The sequence below is a fragment of the Glandiceps talaboti genome, chromosome 1, assembly GCF_964340395.1.
Source record: "Glandiceps talaboti chromosome 1, keGlaTala1.1, whole genome shotgun sequence".
NCBI classification, from domain to species: domain Eukaryota; kingdom Metazoa; phylum Hemichordata; class Enteropneusta; family Spengelidae; genus Glandiceps; species Glandiceps talaboti.
The window spans coordinates 29745288-29765705 of record NC_135549.1 but is presented as its reverse complement, the minus strand read 5'-3'; the positions used below and the strand labels follow the sequence as shown (position 1 = coordinate 29765705).

At 35.5% G+C, this 20418-nt stretch overlaps 2 protein-coding genes across 2 annotated transcripts; both read left to right on the top strand.

Moving 5' to 3' along the window:
• The first annotated feature begins 10951 nt into the window (after positions 1-10951).
• Positions 10952-11962, top strand: LOC144435608 (galactosylceramide sulfotransferase-like). Its single transcript, XM_078124204.1, has one exon. It carries the CDS (start codon positions 10952-10954, stop codon positions 11960-11962), a length of 1011 nt encoding a protein of 336 aa, XP_077980330.1.
• Positions 11963-19161: 7199 nt separating this feature from the next.
• On the top strand, positions 19162-20157 carry LOC144435599 (galactosylceramide sulfotransferase-like). Its single transcript, XM_078124191.1, has one exon. The coding sequence runs from the start codon at positions 19162-19164 to the stop codon at positions 20155-20157; it is 996 nt and encodes a 331-aa protein (XP_077980317.1).
• Positions 20158-20418: the final 261 nt, after the last annotated feature.

Genomic DNA, 20418 nt, shown 5'->3' with positions numbered 1-20418 from the left:
GTTCTGGTAATCAGACCCAACTTATGCTACCTCTACCAACTATTAGCATTTTGTGGGTAATTGAAGACTTGCTTACTATTTCTTTTATCTGGATGACAAGCTCAGTGTGGAGTTTGGAAAGCAAAGGATGTCACACACAGTGCAGTAGACTAAACAACAACAACAACAACAACAACAACAACAAAAACAACAGTTCTTCTTTATCACACGTAACGTTATTGTTGTCTGTCAAGTAAATGAACAACCCAGCTTGGAAAATAATGAACTCGTGTGGTAGCTAGGTAATACATGTATATGTATATTTATAGTTATGCTTGAACTAATAAGTAATATTAAAGAATTCCTGTAAGAAACTGGGAGAAGAACAAGTATTTACATGTACCACATTTCAGACAAGGCTATAGGATTTTTTTCTTCCATCACAATCCAAAACACAATGACCTCTCTATCCACAATTCTGAAAACAGCATGACCCCCCCCCCCACTGCCAATTTCAAAAACAGGGTGATCCCCCTCCCAATCCATCCACCCCCCCCCCCCAGGCCGGAGAAACTGACCGGCCCCTTATATTGGTTTTGAGGGCTGGGCTACACACTTGTTACCTGATATTTTACGTATAAGCACAGACCACTGGTCAAAGTCAAACCTGGAGGCAGGCGTTTCATGGAGGGGGGGGGGGGGTCATACAGTAATATGAAAATGTTTAGTACTGGCACACAACCGCCGAGGAAGAAACATGACGAATCCTGACAGATATCGTTGCTTAAATGGCTACAAACTCAACGTAGAAGAGGAATCACAACTAAACCCGAATTTTTGTCACCCAGTATGGGTAAATAAAGAGACAAACATATCTCAGAAACGACTTATTACTGCAGGGGAAGAAGTCTACTAAAAGACAAAATTATCAAAAAGATTCAATGAAATTTGCGTGATGGAACAAAACAAAATAAAAAATAATAACAATATAGTATTATAAAATGTAACTTTATAGTCATTTGCATAAATGCATTGGAAATTGGCTTTCCACGTGCACTCATAAAAGGAGGTGAATAAAATTGTAAACTGAATAGTGGAAAGAAAAGAACAATTGAATAAAACATTGGAAAGAGAAGAAAATGCAAATTAAATGTAAAAGCAAGAGATAAAATTAGTGTAACACATCAAACGATTTCAAATACATATGACGTTAAAAAGATACAAATGGAGAGACAAATAGTAACTTAGTGATGAAATGATTTGATTTGAATTCTTGTGGTTTGATAATACTGAGTTTTAGCACAACTGAACTGAGATACAGTAGTGCTATAGGCAAGGTGAAATGTCTGTCTGTCTGTATGTATGTATGTATGTATGTATGTATGTATGTATGTGTTTGTTTGTTTGTTTGTTTGTTTGTGAACGACTTCATGTTAAAAACTGTCAGACCAATTGCTTTGGAATTTGTTGGGAACATGTTTTGGTGTGTCGATTGAAAATCGTTGAAATGAAAATGATCGCATCAGAGATGTGTTTTGGATCAAAGAGTGTGCGTTTTGGTAAAAGAAAACTTACACTCCAAAATTATTTGTTGGGAACGTTTGTGTGGGTGTGTGTGTAGATTAAGAATGGTTCATGACGTTGTGATTCCATAGGTGTAAAAAGTATCTTTTTGGATACACGTCTATAATTCCAAACTTACTGAGCAGATGGGGCTGAGATGTGGTGTGAACGTTCTTAGTGGTGTTTAAAATCAGAAGTATTTATGACAGTCATGATGATCCCATTCAGTGATATGCAAATTAGGGCTTTCAATGTGTCTTTTGGTCGAAAATCTATATTTCCAAAACTGCAGAGTAGTTTGGGCTTAAATTTGGTGGGAGCCTGGGGGTGTTTAGATTAAGAATTGACATGATGATACCATAATTGGTATATGCAAAGTAGGTCTAAAAATAATTCCAAAACTCCTGATGAAATTTAATGGGGGATGGCTATGATGATGCGTACATGAAGATTTATTCACAACATGATCATCCCATCAGTAATATACAAATTAGGTTTAAAAATCTCAATTCTCTCAAACTTATATCTTGAAAGGTACATAATGATTTATGCTGAAACTTATTGTCTTAAAATCTGACTATACATGTTGACATTTCCCTCGCTATAAGCTGTACCCTAAGGCAAACCTTGCCATCTCAAAATGACAAATTCACTGATAAATGGATGGACGTTATGTGGACAGATTAAAGGGACAGTACCTGTAACTTCTGATGTTTTTTCAGTATGTTTTGTTCTGTGTATCAACTACAATTTTTAGTTTCTTGTTCTACTCCATAACGCATATTGAAACACTCATGTGTTTGGCTAACGCTTGTAAACACAGCCTGTATATGTACAAACTACATTGTTATTTTTTACAAGTGAATTTTAGTCTGGAGTAAAACTTATCAACAATAACAGTGCACTTTACACATATACAGACGCGTTGACAAGCCAAATACAGGTATTTCAACATGTTTTAAGGAGTAGAACAAGAAACTGCACTTGGAACGTATTGAAAAAAGATCATCAAGTTACAGATACTGTCCCTTTAATGAATTTGATAATACGACACATAGTTCTGCCATGCACAAATATCACCAAGCTTACTGGTATATCATTCTTTGTTTATAACTGATATCGTGATTTCCATGTGTACACTCTTGCTGATCGAGTAACCTGTAGTAACTCTGAAATCTCAGTTTCACTCTGTGCATTGCTTTTTTTCACTATTCTCACTGTCACTTTCCTTAGTGTCGCTATCACTGTCATTCAATACATTGAGGAAAACAATATCATCATCATCATCATCATCATCATCATCATCATCATCATCTTCATCATCTTCCCCTTAGCTTTCATCTGTTTCAATTGCCATTTCATATCGCTCTATAACGTCTGCTGGCCAAGGCGTTTCCCAATGAGAGCCTCTACGAGTTCCATTGTGTCTTTCATCAAAAGCTTGTATTCAGCATGTATGTGATACAGGTCAACCTTTGCATGGAAATCGAGTATATGACTCATATACATTTTGCGCTTGTATGGCAATGTATATGCATTTTTAATAAAACAATGAGCAATGTGCAGCTTGTCCTCTGTCGTATAACATTTCCAAACACCCAAGCTACACAAGATGGCATTGGGACTTGTTTAGCATGCATGTGGAAAACAGTAAACTGTAACTACATGCAGTTTAGCTAAATATGAGCCTTAGTTTGAAGGGGTGTGAGTTATTTCTCTCAAAATTATAGACTTTGTTTGAAATAGTTTTGACAAGACTTTTATCTTCTCACTGTATGGTAACAAGTACAATCCAAGTAGGTTATAAAATGAGTCAACCAAAAATGTTTCTAAAATACAAATTCCCCCCTTGCAGGTTTCTAAAACATGGCCCTCCTCCAATCCCCCGCCCACCGATCGTAATTACTGAAGGCGCCCTTAGCTTATTCTGCAGTTATTGCTGAAAACATTTTTACAAAACTGGCCCTAGGAACCATGGCCATGCTCTTAGCAAAAGTGAAGTGATGATGCATTTTACAAAGATAACAACAGTTGCTATGGTTGTGGTCATGTTGCTAGATATATTTGCATACATTTATTGAATGTTCGTTCACTTGTCTATGAATCCCTGATGTTATCTTTGCAATATACGTGATCATTGGCTGTTGCTATGGGTGTGGTCTTGTTGCTAGGTATATTTGCATACTTTTTTGGAATTTTTATGCATGTCTATTAATCCATGTTATCTTTGCAATATATGTGATCATTTGGGTGTTGCTATGGACGTGGTCTTGTTGCTAGGCACATTTACATACAATTGCGAATATTTATTCACTTGTCTATTATTCCCTGTTGTTATTTTTGCAATGTATGTTTTCATTTGCTGTTGCTATAGGCGTCGTCATGATTGCTAGGGGCATTTGCATGCACACTTGCCTACCAGATGATGTTGTTATTTAACATGTCATTTGGTTGTTGCTAAGGGCGTGGTCATGGTTACTACAGCCAATTGTGTCAAAATGTTTTGAAGAAACTCTGCAGAATAACACTTCTAGAACCATCTCACCAAGTTTCAGTCTCATTGACCAAGAACATTTTGAGATATAAGTTTTTGACCAAAATTCACTTTTTACACCACATTTGCATATCAATGATGAAATTATCATATGCTTAGTAACTCTTCATCTATGCACCCCCATATGCACCCCCATTAAATTTCATCCCAATCTGCTCAGTAGTTTTGGAAATAAAGATTTTGGACCTAAAAGACACATTTTTAGCCCTATTTTGCATATGAATAATTCTCAGTCTAACACCCTTAAGAATGTTCCCAAAAAATTGCAGACTGATCAGCCCAGTAGTTTTTAGCACAACTGAACTAGATTCAGTAGTGCTATAGGCATGGGAAAATGTCAGTGTGTGTGTGTGTGTGTGTGTGTGTGTGTGTGTCGATGTAAACGACTTACAGTCAAAAACTCAATATCATTGAAATACTTCAATATTCCAGTATCTTGTATTCATGACAATACTGTCATGACTTTGTAATTACTGTTTGAATTTCTGATAAAGAAAATATAATAAATCAATTAAATCAATTTAATGCCAAATTTACAATACTACATTAAAATGGCCATATGGGTATGAGTTTTATATTATAAAACAATTTACATGGCCACCTTGAAAAATGTGAAACAATATTGACCAAGTATGTATATGTAACACAATACATTGCAAAAGCTATAAAAGGTATAAAAGGTTAGCCCAATGGGGCTTCTACGTTTGGTCCCACCCATCTGTCCATCCGTCTGTCCTGTGTTCACCTGTGTATCTCCAATATGCATGTGCCAATTTCGACCAGACCTGGTAAAAATGTCAGATGCTATAGCCTGCATATACACATCACTTCATTTCACAACCCCAATGATAACAGCGAAATGGCGGCCATTTATGTCATAAATAATCACACTTTGCCCAATAACTCTTGAAGTTTAACAGAGAGAGACCTCATTCAAGTGTCTTCACCCATGTTATCGATCATGAGCTTTTTAAAGTCTGCATATACACATCACTACGTTTCACAACCCCAAGGTAACAGCAAAATGGCGACTATATTTGTCATAAATATTCACATTTTGGTCGATAACACTTGAAGTTTAACAAAGACGCTATTCAAGTGTCTTCATCATGGTTATCAATGATGAGCTTTCTAATGATACCCAGATTTTTGACCTTGACCTTCATCTTCAGGGTCAAATAGTTATGTCTTCCTAATTTGAAATCATTAAGATAATATAGTCATTAATGCTAATGTGCTTGAAATTGTCAAGGATCTACACATAATAGATAAGAAATGAACAACCCATTCAGCTGTTATCAGTGTATCTTTTTGATTTCGTTAAAGGCCATAGGTGTTGTTCTTTTTGAACTGAAAGCCTGTGACATAATGTACAAACTAAAGAACTTGTTGTAGTGCACTACAATAAATACATGAAGACTTGTTATTGTACATACAATAACGAAGACTTTACAAATCTGTAAATCTTTTACAATGTATTGCGTTACAAAGAAGGACTTGGCATATGTTGTTTCACATTAATTTTTTCAAATAGGAAGCCACGATAAAATTGTTTTATAAATTAAAAATCCAAAAGAAATACCCAATCCTCATCCACATGGCCACTGTAACAATAACATGTGCAGTGGTGGCACTAGTCTACGAAAATTATTAATTAGAGTGCCATCAACGACTGTTTTCAACATAATTAGAGATACTGCAAGCTTATCATTGCCAATCTGCAAAGTGTTTGATAATGCTGGAAATTGCTGAATTTCGATAACCGAACCCCAAAATCAGATTCACGGCCAAAGGTCAATGTCTCAAATGAAAGTTTAAACCTGACGATATGGGGTAGACTCTTGAACGTAGCCTCTATGTATTAACGTTTTTTTACTTCTGTAAGGAAGGAGATACATTACGGCAGAAATGTCTGTGTGTGTGTTCGTTTGTTTATGTGTGTGTGTGTGTGTGTGTGTCTGTGTGAGTTTCGGTAATTAGGCTATATCTTAAGACTGCATACTTCAAATTCAATACCATTCAGTATATACATTGACCATAACAAATCGTATGTGGCCTATATAATTTGTTGATGTACCTGACAGTGTTAATGAATAATTTGCATAATTAACGAGTTTCAGTAATTAGGCTATAACTTAAGAATATATATTTCAATTTTAATACAATTCAGTACATACGTTAACCTTAATAAATCCCATATGTCCTGTAGAGTTAATTGATGTACCTCACCGTGTTAAAGAATATTTTGCATAATTAATGAGTTTCGGTAATTAGGCTTAATGTCTTAAGACTGCATACTTAAATTTCAATACCATTCGTACATACTTTAACCATAACAAATCGTATGTATCCTATGTTTGCTGATGTACCTTACACTGTTAATAAATAATTTTCTTAATTAATGAGTTTTGGTAGTTAGGCAATATCTTTAGACTGCATACTTCAATGTCCATACAATTTAGTACATACATTAAATGTAACAGAGTGCATATGCACTATAAAAGCCATCGATATCACCTAAAGATTTAGGGAACACTACATAATTAATTATTGTCCGTACTTAGGCTTTGTCAAAATGTTCATTACCATATTTTTTGAATATCATTTTAATGGGTAATTTGCATAATTGGTGATTCCCTTACAGGAGGCATTCAATTTAAATCTCGTAGATTTTCGATTAGAAATTTAGGAAGTATGATATTAATGTCGAACTTTCTAATTTTACCTTGTTGTTTTGCAATTTCTCCCAATATCAAGCTACTGCGATTTGGTGTGAGCCATGTGATCATGTAATTAACGCAGTATCTCGGGAAATATACACTTTCATTGAACACATTCATCATGTGTAATAAAGTATGATTTATAACAATATTATGAAATCTATAAGCCTACGGAAATAAATTGTTGGTCCTCAACACTGTTGTTCACGATCTAGCCTACGTGTATTACTTCGCAAAATTGTAGTAACACTGGTGACCTTTACATTGACCTCTATATATTCAGTGCACAGTGAGGGCGTTTGAACAGGGGGTTTAAATTAAATTTAAGATAGCAAGACGATACCCTTACGGAAGGGCATTCAGTTTAAATCTGATTGAGTTAGTGGTAAATCATGATTGTTCACTACAAATATGACTGCCATTGAGTAAAAAGTGATATGAGCACCAAAAATAATCCGTGTATATGTCTATCTGTTTCTGCATTAAGTATAGACATGGTCTAACAGACATTAGCCACACATAATTGCCACAAAGTCCGGCACAAAGTGTCTGCAATTAATAGCTTTAATGTGATGATCTACCCCGTAGGTCAAGGTCAAGGTAAGAGGTTACTCATACAACATAGCTTGCATGTGTTTATATGGGTTAGACACTTAAATAGAATCTATATATTGAAGGTTTTGAGTTATGCAGTAATATAGTGATTAATTACTATAAATATGACTGCCATTCAGTACAAATTACCTGAGCACCAAAATGATAGTGTATACTTTTTTTCTTCAACATTACTTGTAAACATGAGAAATTGGCAATATGTAAACACTACAATGTCTGTGATAGGCAGTAATTGGTTTGATTTTGATAATTGGCCCTGAAGGTCAAGGATAAAGGTCAATGTCAAAAACGATAGCTTGCATTTGATATGGGTTAGACACTTGATTGGAGTCTCTAAGTATTACAGTTTTTGAGTTATACAGTAAATAGTGAGTTCTAACTAAAAATATGTCTGCTATTCATCAAAAGTGATATGAGCACCAAAAGTAATGCTTGTGTAAGCTTATACATTGTAATTCTTTTCTTTACATATTACTTGGAAACATGATTTTAAAGAAATTGACAATATGTAAATACTACAATGTGTCAGTGATGGGGAATGGAGTGTCTATGTATTACATTTTTTTTTAGTTAGGCTAGGGATATTACAAAAGGTTTTGCCTGGCCTTATATATGAAATATTGATATCAGTACCGTAGCCTGCGGGGGGGGCAAGGGGGACAGCTGCCCCCCCCCCCCCCGAGATTTTGGAGAAAAGCAAGAAAAAAAGCTACTTTTTGAATACATAGCGATGCTATTAAAATCGTTATTTACGTGACGATTCCTAGCATGTGCTATTTAAATGGATAGTTCACTAAAGTGACTGCACACTGACTCATGGCTAATATGTATGTATTGTACGCTGTCTTAACTTTGAATAAAAATGAATCCAGTTAAAAATTGTAACTTTTTGCAGCAAATTAAAAATTCTTTGTGCGGGAAAGTACAAAAGAAGTGCGCACATAAACTGTGCATTGTCCGCGAGTAACTGTCTTGAAAGTCTCCTTCATTTGAAGATAGCAAGTCGCAATTATAATGTCAGCGAGTGAAAATAAAAAAATAATAATACAAAAAAAATGAAAAAGTCGTTCAACGTGAGGTCGCCTGTTGCATGCAGTTACTCCGAAGATGCGCTCGATCTCATTTACATCTTGTTCCTTATATTAAAACATTTCATGCTGATAAAACGGCAGATCTCTTTTTGGAAAATTTGGTCGCCCTGAAAAACTATTAAACTGGGTACGCAGTTTAAGATCCACTATTTGAAAATATATCTTTTAATAATTATGTTTGACGTTGTCTTTGGTTAAAATGTTGTTTGATATAATTATCTCATTGCACTGACACTACCGTTATTTCGCAATTCATTTTGAAGCGACAATTTGCTGTGGAAAGAATGGCCCTAAATTTGTAAACAGAGCTGTACCTTCGACATCAAAATCCAAACTTCAATTTCCATTATAATGATAATGACAAGGAGAATTCATTGAGTTCACCTTTGGTTCCGACATAAACGAGGCCATAACAGTTTTGGGAGTTGAGGAAAGAAAATGATTATTTTGTTGTGTTACTTATTTGAGAAAGCACCATCCATTTTTTTACTTTGAATGTGACATCTTTTCGGCAACTACTTTGACAAAGATACGACATTAGGCCAGAAAAAATGAAAAAGCTGTTCAACCTACCCATATATTTTTTTCTGGTGATGGGCAATATATCCTCATGCGGGCTTCGCATTTTTTTTTCAAAATTAAGGATATTTCTTTATATTTTCTGAATAGTACATGTAACTATATACATTTGAGTCTATTCCAAATTATGTAATATCTTATACAGTGGTTTACTTGGCTCTTATGTTGCATACAAGCATGAATTGAGATTAAATATCCAATGTGCACTAAAAAGAATTGAACAAAAGTTTACGACCATTGGGCCATCAAAAGTCTGAAAGTCTTGAAATATTTTGCTCTTTATTCGGAATTTCTTGGAACCAAATTAAACTTCAGGAGAAGTCATTTACCATGGGCACATCAGCATAATATCTTTCAGCTTTGCCACAACAAAATACACTTCCAGATAATATGTAATGCATAGCATAATTGTTTCAATTCTGGTATTTCATTATGCCTATGGTTTGATATTTTATGCCTCTGAATGGCCTCCTACACTGTCTTATTTTCAATTTTTTTCACCTTTGGAGTTGTCTCCTTGCATTATTTTACCATATGATTTTATATCTCCACTGTAGTGTAGGTGACAGAAGGCGTGGCTAAAATAATGCTTGAGTTTCAATTGGCGGGGCTTAACATTTTTTGAGAGCAGAGGGTGAGAGAGGAACTACACCATTTGTTTAACCGTAAATTATGTACATTTCCGAACTGTAGTTATGCAGACACATTGCATGAAATAGTATCAAGATGATTGCATAAGTTCTATCTAAACTTGACCTGAAATATTTTGCTATCATTATATATGGTTTGTTTCATCCTTGTCAGGCATTGTGAAAATACTTACCCAATACTTACCCAATGCATAATGACATGTGATGGGTTAGGTTACCAGTTGACAAGCATTTTTTATTTTTTCTGACCTTACATATGGTATTTAATTCGTATGCTTCAATAGATATTATGTAAATTGCATGCAAATTTATGTAAAAAATGCATGATTGCACCAAGACAAAGTTCTGCCCCCCCCAGCAATTTGGTCAGGCTACGGCCCTGGATATTTAAATATTGCGGCCACGTGCACGCACGCACGGACAGTGTCATTATAATAGTCCCCACTTTTGGGGGCTAAAAACCCAAAATATATATACCCAACCCTCCATATGACCATTTCACCATGGATAAATGCAAAGTGTTACATTTCAGTTATTCAAAACTACAAAAGCCTACAAATGACGTCCTTTCTCTTGTTTTCAGGTGCATGTCGACGGAGACAGTCATGGTACTTGCAGTAAAACGGTATCTCTTTGGCTTGTCATGTATTGCCGTTATCCTTTTCATGACATTAACAGTAGTATTATGGGAGAGATACCTGCCGACATACAAGCCAAGTAAAATATTACCAAGGCCACGCCCTATCATAAAGTAAGCATTGTGTACTAAAGTTGCAATAATTTCATAATATTGGTAACTAATCTTTATTCACAGGGGGACACAGGAGGCAAATAGTATGGTAATGTACACATTTCTAACCATTGATGTTTATGTTTATGTAGTATGCTCTTTGGAAATAATGTTCCTAAGCTGTCGCTATTCCATTCTCCAAGAAAACTCAACCCCGTTTGTATTTGATATCTTGAAAAGAACAATTTATGACGACATAAGTTTTTAAAAGGAATATGTGGCCTTCTAAGGAAATAAGTAAATTCTCATAATTTTACCCTATTTTACACCATATAAAAATGTTTGGTCGACAGCTTAAACTAAGGTCGGTCGGATTATCAGAAACACACTATTTTTTTATTATTTTGTCTCAGAAAAATCAACGAAATATTTAAGCAGAAATCATCTATTTCACTCTTTCTTTCAGAACAATGACCCGAGCAGAACCATGTACTCCAGTGCAACGAATTGTGTTTGTAAAAACTCATAAGACAGGAAGTACAACAGCTGTGTCAATCATCGATCGATACGGTTATAAGAGAAACTTATCGTTCGCTCTCCCAAGGTATAATCATATTATGTCAACTGCCGGCCTTTTCCAACGTTCAATGCTTAAACAATCTCCCCCACCAGTAAATGGCAGTAGACATTACGATATTCTGACCAATCATGTGAGATACAATCGCCCAGAAATGACAGTCGTCATACCAAATGCAACATACCTCACCATTTTACGACATCCTGTACACCAGTTTGAATCTTCCTTCGGTTATTTCGAATGGGACAAAGAAATGAAAAAGATAAACAGGAAAGGTGACGCTTCTATCAATTCATTCATGGAAAATCCACAGAAGTACATTGATAACAAAATTAAGTATAGCTGGCAAATCCACAACGGCCAATTGTTTGATCTGGGTATGAGTACTCAGGATACCACCAATGACAGTAAAGTTGATGCCAAAATTCAATCATTGGATAAAGAATTTGATTTTGTAATAATTGCTGAGTATTTTGACGAGTCTTTACTGGTGTTGAAAATGCAACTCTGTTGGGAATTGGATGACATTTTGTATATTTCTAACAACATAAGGAGTCCTAACCGACGTTCAAACATCAGTGAAGATACCTATAACAAAATTATGACCTGGAATAAATCAGATTTCAAATTATACAAACATTTCAATGCTACCTTGTGGAAGAAAATAAATGACTATGGTCCACATTTTGCAAGGGATTTGAGAGAACTGAAAGAGTTAAACAAAGAAATTATGAAAAGCTGTATAAATCCAAACGAAACATACAACAGGGATCATCGAGAGATGAGATATATGCTAAGACCTGATGCGCCAAAAAATTGCACAGATCTATGGCAAGGAGATGTTGGATTTGTGAATCTTTTAAAGGCTAAGCAGAATAAACAATTAAAGAAGTCACCTATTTAATTATGAAAGAGAAACTAAAACGGTCCATGACCAATTGCGGTCAAACTCACGTCGCTCCTGGTTATACTTAAGGGAAAAGAATGAAGAGAATCGTGAAATGATTGTATGATTTACGGAATTATATGACTAAATGCTATAGTGCCACCTTTTTCAGGCTTTTGCAGTGCTCCACGGTGGTAAACATTAGAGCAATGTCAACATGTTACAAATTATACAATGATTTTAATTATTGTCGGGGACATATCTTCAAATGATACCGAGAGAAAAAACAAGAAATCGTATAACAACATCAAGAAATCTTGGCACCTGAGGACGCTCTCAGAAACATAAAATAATCTATTCATGAGGTTGCCAGCCTAGCCACAGGCTGCTCACCTCATTCATATAGTCCTAACACTTATATTCTATTATTCTTATTGGGATTATCTCATGGGAAAGTGATCAACATTGTAATCATAGGAATAATTGAGAATTGTAAAATTTCTCACATCTTCATCTTTTAATAGTTAATAGTTCACTTTATATTTTACATTGCATGTAAATTAATTAATAATAACAAAAGTTCAAATCATAATCATAACCAAATTCGAGAAGAAATTTTCTTGACCATTTCCGAGCCCCTGTGATAAAAGTTTGTAAATATAAAAAAGTACTGTATAATTTTAATATAGTTAACCTGTTCAAATGACAGGTGTGCATCATTAGAGTTGATATATGTACCAAATTATGAAATTTCAAGCTTGCATTCTTAAGATAGAGTCTAATTACTGAGTCATTCATTATGCAAATTATTTCTTAAAAAGTGTGAGCTACATCAACCAATTTTATAGGAAATATGCACTTAACTTATGTGCTAAGTTATATTGAAATTGAAGCATGCATACTTAATACATAGCCTAATTACCGAAATTCATTAATTGTGTAAATAAGTAATTGGTGTTCATTGAATATTTACCAAAATGTAACCGGTTCTTGCCAGTAGCATGTGGAAGATGTACAGCAAGTTTCTTTAGATTCGATGCTTTTATTTTTGAGATATTGTGTCCACAGACAGACACGCACATACGTACGTACATATGTACTTACGTATGTATGTACATACATACATACATACATACATACATACATACATACATAATACATATATAATTACGTACATACATACATACATACATACATACATACATACATACATACATACATACATAATACATACATACATATACATGCATGCATACATACTTGCATACGCGTACACACACACACATGGACACAAGGACACACAGACAGATAAAGCATATCACAACACTCCCTTACAGGAGGTAAAAATAAAATATGCTGCTTGTATATACATATATCTACAAAATCGTATTTTACACAATTTTCATAGACGAGTTTGCGTTTGGAATGTTTGTTATAAACAGTGTTTCTTTCAAAAATTGGATTGCTTTCAAAATTAGAATAAATTAACAAGATGCTGCACACAAATGTAAACATTGGTATATGTGTGGCGATTTTATAATAACCATTTTCAATATATTGTTGAATAAAAGTGAAACCTGTGCAATATAAAGCTTGTCAGTTCGTCATAGCAGAATTGTTCTTCGTTCACAAAATTATACTCTCAGTATAGACTGGTGTAGTCTGGAGGCTTGTCAGGGTAAGACTGAACAGTACAATACGGTGAGGGACTTGCTGCTATCGCTGTCTGATGAGGTTCTCTGGCGAAAGCTGGTGGCGAAGAAGGTTAAAAAATGTCAATAGCCTCTAGAGTTTCTGCATGAGAACTGACTGAAATACTACAATGTACTTACCTTCGTTCATATATACTTGTCCTGATACATTACGGACAGTCATTGGTTGTGGTGGTCGTAGGGTGGCTACCACAAGATTGCAGCTAATGCGAGATATAATGTATGATGTAATAGCGTAATTTGAGATTACAATTTATCCTAAAGTGTTGTTAATCTTTCTTTATGTATATCTGGTCAAAAATACAACATTTTAATATATTAGACTCATATTGTTACCCTCGCATTTATTAAATAAATAAATCCTATCAATGGAGTCAGAAGGGTTATATAGGACCATACTTTTGTTCTGGACCAACTTTTGTCTTTAGCTCTGCTGGCACATACATGTTAATTCTAAAAATAACAGGTGCAGTCACTCCATTTTTTCAGTGGCAATGTCTCTCGATCGCTAGCGGGAGGGAGAAAACAGGAAAGAATTGCGGTGGGGAAGTCCTGATTTTGATACAGTGGGAGGGGAAAACATGGTATTGTAGGAGGAGGGACGCACATTGTGTACGTCAAAATGGTATATAGTGGAAAGCACAAACGTTTTCCTGGTGGGAAGTGTGTAACTCATTCACAATATTGGGTGGGCAGTTTGCTGGTGGGCAAGTTCAAACCCAGTGAGGGGGGGGGGGGGGTAGATATCCTGCACCATTAGTAGGAGGACACAGAAGAACAGCTAAATCCCAGCCCTCTAACAACATATAATTAATAAATCTTTCCGTTGGCTGTGCATCTGTTGTAATTCCATCTACGACTTTAATCGTTTTGATCGATAGATGTGTTTAGTGTGTGCTAACTATTGTACACTAGGTATGACCTCCTAAAGTGCTCTAACACATCAGTAACTTTACTATACATGCAATATCAATGCCCCAATACCAATGTTACAGGCCCACCTTTATAACATGGAAAATGTATTTAAAAAGTTATATTTACTTTAGCGTTTCGAAGCTTGGCAATATATATCTCAGAGGCTATGAATAACCTATAAATTGCCTAAACAGAAACAAAAAACTGCAGATCTGCCGGGGGAACCCCTTGGACCCCATCACCCCAGAGGCCACTCATTCGTTAAACCAACAATAAGATTCACCAACATTGGTAAAAAAAAAACACTTCAAAAGCTTCTAGGAGAGACCCCCTAGGACCCCCATAAGAGGTAGACATGTACAAGCCTCAAAAGTTCTTCCCTCCACCTCTTACTGTCAAGATGCTATGAAACTTTATTTCAAAAATGTTTCAACCATGTGTAGTTGCTTTTTACAATTGTTAGAGCTGTCTTGTAAAGCTTGCATATTATTGTCTGAAAGTGTCTGTTAATAGCCTGAAAATTGGTTTTAAGAGTAAAAATCCTCCAGGGCTTCTAGGGAGAGACCCTCTAGAACCCCCTCCCCCATAAGAGGTAGACATGTTCCAGTTTAAAATCTAAGTTCTTTCCTCCACCACTTACTGTCAATATGCTATGAAACTTTATTTCAAAAATGTTTAAACCTGATGTAGTTGCTTTTTACATGTTAGAGCTGTCTTATAAAGCATGCAAATTATTGTTTGAAAGTGTCTGTGAATAGCCTAAACATTGCCTTAAAAGTAAAAATCCTCCAGGGCTTCTATCTAGAGGGAGACCCCTAGAACCCCCCCCCCCCATTCACACACCTTCACACAAGAGGTGGACATATCCCAGTCTCAAAGCTCTTCCCTCTACAGCTTACTGTCAGATGCTATGAAACGTTATTCACAGGGGTCAGTGACTTTTTGTCGGCCAATGGCTGGAGAAACTGACCGGTCTATCTGAATGTTTGAGCTCACCAATCAAGTTTCCGATTTGTATTTTCAGTGTGTCATCATACCATGGCATAAAAAACTGTCAATGATGTTTATTTAATTGAAAATCAAACATGTATGAAATATGTAGTTTTCTAAATACAATCTGTGTGTGATAGAATAGCATCTTTTTACTCTCTGTATTACCCTGTGTGAAAACCAAACAGAAAATTGTGGCAACAAAAGTAGGTGTTCAACATTGACGGAAAAATAATCCGGATATCTCAAAGAAGCAAAGAAAAAAAGTTGCCAGCATAGACAAAGGAGAAAGAAAATAATTCTCAGGCAAGCAGGTGGGGAAAAAATAATGACTCTCCACCAATCTACCACGCCCCCCCCCAGGATATCGAATGGTCTACCCCTTACGTACCCACACAATATAGTAGTGTATATATAAGACAGTTATATGGTGGGGTTTTACTTGGTTTGTGCTTTCTTTGAAAATACTGTCATTATTACTATATGTGGTATATATTATTACTATATGTGGAGAGAGAGAGAGAGAGAGAGAGAGAGAGAGAGAGAGAGAGAGAGAGAGAGAGAGAGAGAGAGAGAGAGAGAGAGAGAGAGAGAGAGAGAGAGAGATCATATTCAGTGAGTGGTAGCATGTGTGCATATTTTAAAAGCAAGTATTAAATGTAGAAATTGAAATATTGCTTGTGGGTTTTGAGAAATAATTCTTAGCCATGATTTAGAGTTATAAGGTATAATTTCACAAAAGAAGATAACCAAATTGTAACCTTGATGTATTCAGATTTAATACTGACGTTGTGAGTAATTGGAATGTTGCCGTCTTTGAAAATATAAAATATTGCTTTATCAATACTACCCCTAACTATGCTATGTGCAATATCATATTATGAGAGAGAGAGAGAGAGAGAGAGAGAGAGAGAGAGAGAGAGAGAGAGAGAGAGAGAGAGAGAGAGAGAGAGAGAGAGAGAGAGAGAGAGAGAGAGAGAGAGAGAGAGAGAGAGAGAGAGAGAGAGAGAGAGAGAGAGAGAGAGAGAGAGAGAGAGAGAGAGAGAGAGAGAGAGAGAGAGAGAGAGAGAGAGAGAGAGAGAGAGACTTGAACGCCAAGGCCCATGATGAAATCGTATGTTCTCACGTTCCTGATTAACATAACTTTGCCAAACATGAATGACACATCATTTTTTTGTTCTCCCAAGCAAAACGTACAGACACGCGTACGTGTTTGTTAGTTGTTCGGGGGATATATACAGAACGATCTGTTTGAATTTGTATTTACGCTGAAAATAGCACACATGGCGAACTACAAAGAATATAGATTTACCGTTAAATTTCTACAATATTTCAATACTTAGAAGATCGTCCTGTCAATCAAACTCAAAGCGATAACAAATTACAAAATTGTGAGTCAAGCCAGTCTGTCTTGTTTTAGACCAAGACAAATGTGTCCAAGTTAACGGGTGTATTTTTTCATTGTCTACATCGCAGGCGAGAGGATACTACGTGACAGGAATGTTTTAACAATTGCATTTCACCAAGAGAACCTTTCAAGTGTACTACTCCACCTGAACAAGAAGATAGTTAGTGATGTTAGTGCGTTTGTTATTTATGTATTCAGTCATGTATTAATCTGCTTGTTTTCTGCGAGATTACTAATCACTGAAATGTCGCATGCTATTAGATGAAATTAACACATTTCACCATAATAACTTTAACCCTGTAACCATGTCGTCCATAATAATAATATTACTTCTCGTGTCACTCTTTTACGAGAATTATAAACCAATAATTTGGCGAGTCTGTTGTGTTCTTTTTTATCAGGAATAACTATTCCCCTTTGATAGTATGAGGTCTGGACATACTTTCACAAGGTGGGCTACTGTTGTATGCCAACGTGCTCTTTAATACAAAGGCTGATATTCAATATCAATAAAGGGATACACCGGTAGTTTACAATTTCGCATTCTGGTACATGTGTGTTGGATCAACAATCGAAACGTTTACGCCATAATTTTACGAAAGGCATTCCGTTTACATTTGGTCATTGTTCAACAGTATCGTTGAAATGCTACAATATTCCAGTATCTTGTATTCATGACAATACTATATTAATACATGCAGCAATATATATTTGAATTATATGCATGTTTAAAATGAATAAATGCAACAAGTTACATTTCAGTTATCCAAAAGTACAAATGTCCTCTCTCTCTTGTTTCCAGGTTCATGTCATTTCTACGGAGACAGCCATGGTACTTGCAGTAAAACAGTTCCTGTTTGGTTTGTGTTGTTGTTCCGTCCTTCTCATGACATTAACACTAGTACTGGAGAAATTCTCGTTGTCACACCTATCATATGATATACTACCAAGGCTAGGAATTGCCATAAAGTAAGGACGGACTTAATAGGCGTGGACTAAATTTGCACAAATGTCATAACATTGGTAATTAATCTTTAATTCACAGGGGACGGGAGGCATATATGCGGTAAATTTATGCATATTTGTTTATAAACTTTGTTTTTTGTAATGCTCTTTTACATGTAATTACCACGTTGATTTGTTTACACCAGAATGTCTCGTAATATACGAGTAGAGATCACAAAGTGATTAAGTTCAAATAATTATAATCGACGTCAGAGGACACAATTGAGGATTTGCAAAAAGTATTCAATGAAATTCAAAAAAATTACATGTACACCCCACCCCCACCCACCCCACCCCCACCCACCCCACCCCACACACACACATGCACGTTGGCGGGAATACACATGATTTATGACAGATGAAATATTTAATATTCATTATGTCAGTGGCCAACACCATAAAGTTGGTAAAGTTTTCCCGTCCTGAGGATTGCGGTTTGTATTTTCATAATTAGTAATATTAGTTTAAGCCTGTCTTTTCTTGATTGAATTACTTTTCGCGACTGGAACTTTAATACTTTCCAATACAATTCCTTTGCATGCACTTCTGCTATTTATGTTTAGTGTATTTTATAAAAAAAAATAATCACACTTTTATGTTGTAAATGTTGTTTGGTTGTTAATTCTGAACCAGAAGACAAAGGTCTTGGTCAGTTTTGACTATACGATCAGATCTTCGCACATTTCCCGTTGTACATTGAGTTAAAAATGACCATGTGTTCATTTGACAATGTTAAAATCCCCAAAAGAATTTCTGCAATTTTATTGTTGCACAATGCCTTCAAAATCAACACAATAGCTTCAAGATTATACGAAGTCTTCTTCAAGATTAGGTCAAAGTCATCATTCAAATTTTGATCAAGAAAACTCATTGTTATTTAAATTTCATAGTTATAGCCACGAAATATCATTGACCTATTTCAAAATGACCAGCTGAAAGCTTTCGTAGGACAAAGTGTCAAGACATTATGATAACTTCACATGGAGCATTCCATCTTCTTACAGAGTTCTCTGACAAGATTTGTAGCAATTACAAAGATAATAATTTACATGAGACAAGTTACGATGAATTGTTTTTATTTCCTTCGCTTCAATCAGTCTAGCTTATACATAATACATATTCTTTTGTCTCAGAAAAAGGAAAGCTTTAAAGTAGAAATTTTGCATTTTTCTCTTTGTTTCAGAACAATGCTTCGAGCAGAACCGTGTACTCCAGTGCAACGAATTGTGTTCGTAAAAACTCATAAGACAAGAAGTACAACAGCTGTGTCAATCATCGAGCGATACGGTTATAACAGAAACTTATCATTCGCTCTCCCAAGGTATAATCATATTATGTCAAGTGACGGTCTTTTCCAACGTTCAATGCTTGAACACTCTCCACCACCACTAAATGGCAGTAAACATTATGATATTCTGACCAATCATGTGAGATACTATCGCCCAGAAATGACAGTCGCCATACCAAATGCAACATACCTCACCATTTTACGACATCCCTTCCACCAGTTTGAATCTTCTTTCGGTTATTTCGAATGGGACAAAGAAATGACAAATATAAACAGGAAAGGTGGCGCTTCTATCAATACATTTATGGAAAATCCACAGAAGTACATTGATAACAAAATTGACTTTAGATGGCAAATCCACAACGGCCAATTGTTTGATCTAGGTATGAGTACTCAGGATACCACCAATGACAGTAAAGTTGATGCCAAAATTCAATCATTGGATAAAGAATTTGATTTTGTAATAATTGCTGAGTATTCTGACGAGTCTTTACTGGTGTTGAAGATGCAACTCTGCTGGAAATTGGATGACATTTTGTATATTTCTAACAACATAAGGAGTCCTAACCGACGTTCAAACATCAGTGAAGATACCTATAACAAAATTATTACCTGGAATAAATCAGATTTCCAATTATACAAACATTTCAATGCTACCTTGTGGAAGAAAATAAATGACTATGGTCCACATTTTGCAAGGGATTTGAGAGAACTGAAAGAGTTAAACAAAGAAATTATGAAAAACTGTATAAATCCAAACGAAACGTACAATGGGGATCATCGAGAGACGAGATATATGCTAAAACGTGATGCGCCAAAATATTGCACAGATCTATGGCAAGGAGATGTTGGATTAGTGAAACTTTTAAGGGCTAAGCAAAATAAACAATTATAGAAGTCACCTATTTAATTATGAAAGAGAAACTAAAACGGTCCATGACCAAATGCGGCCAAGGTCACCATCAGGACGGCTACATCACTCCCAGTTATAGTTAAGGGAAAATGATATAGAGAATCGTCAATAAACCTAAAATATCCCATAACTTCTGTATTTAAAAAAAGAGTGTGTATGATCTACGGCAAGCTGTAATGGCCAAATTTATTCTTTTTCTGGCTGTGAATGGTGTACTCTTTAACTATTTCAACCATTGATATG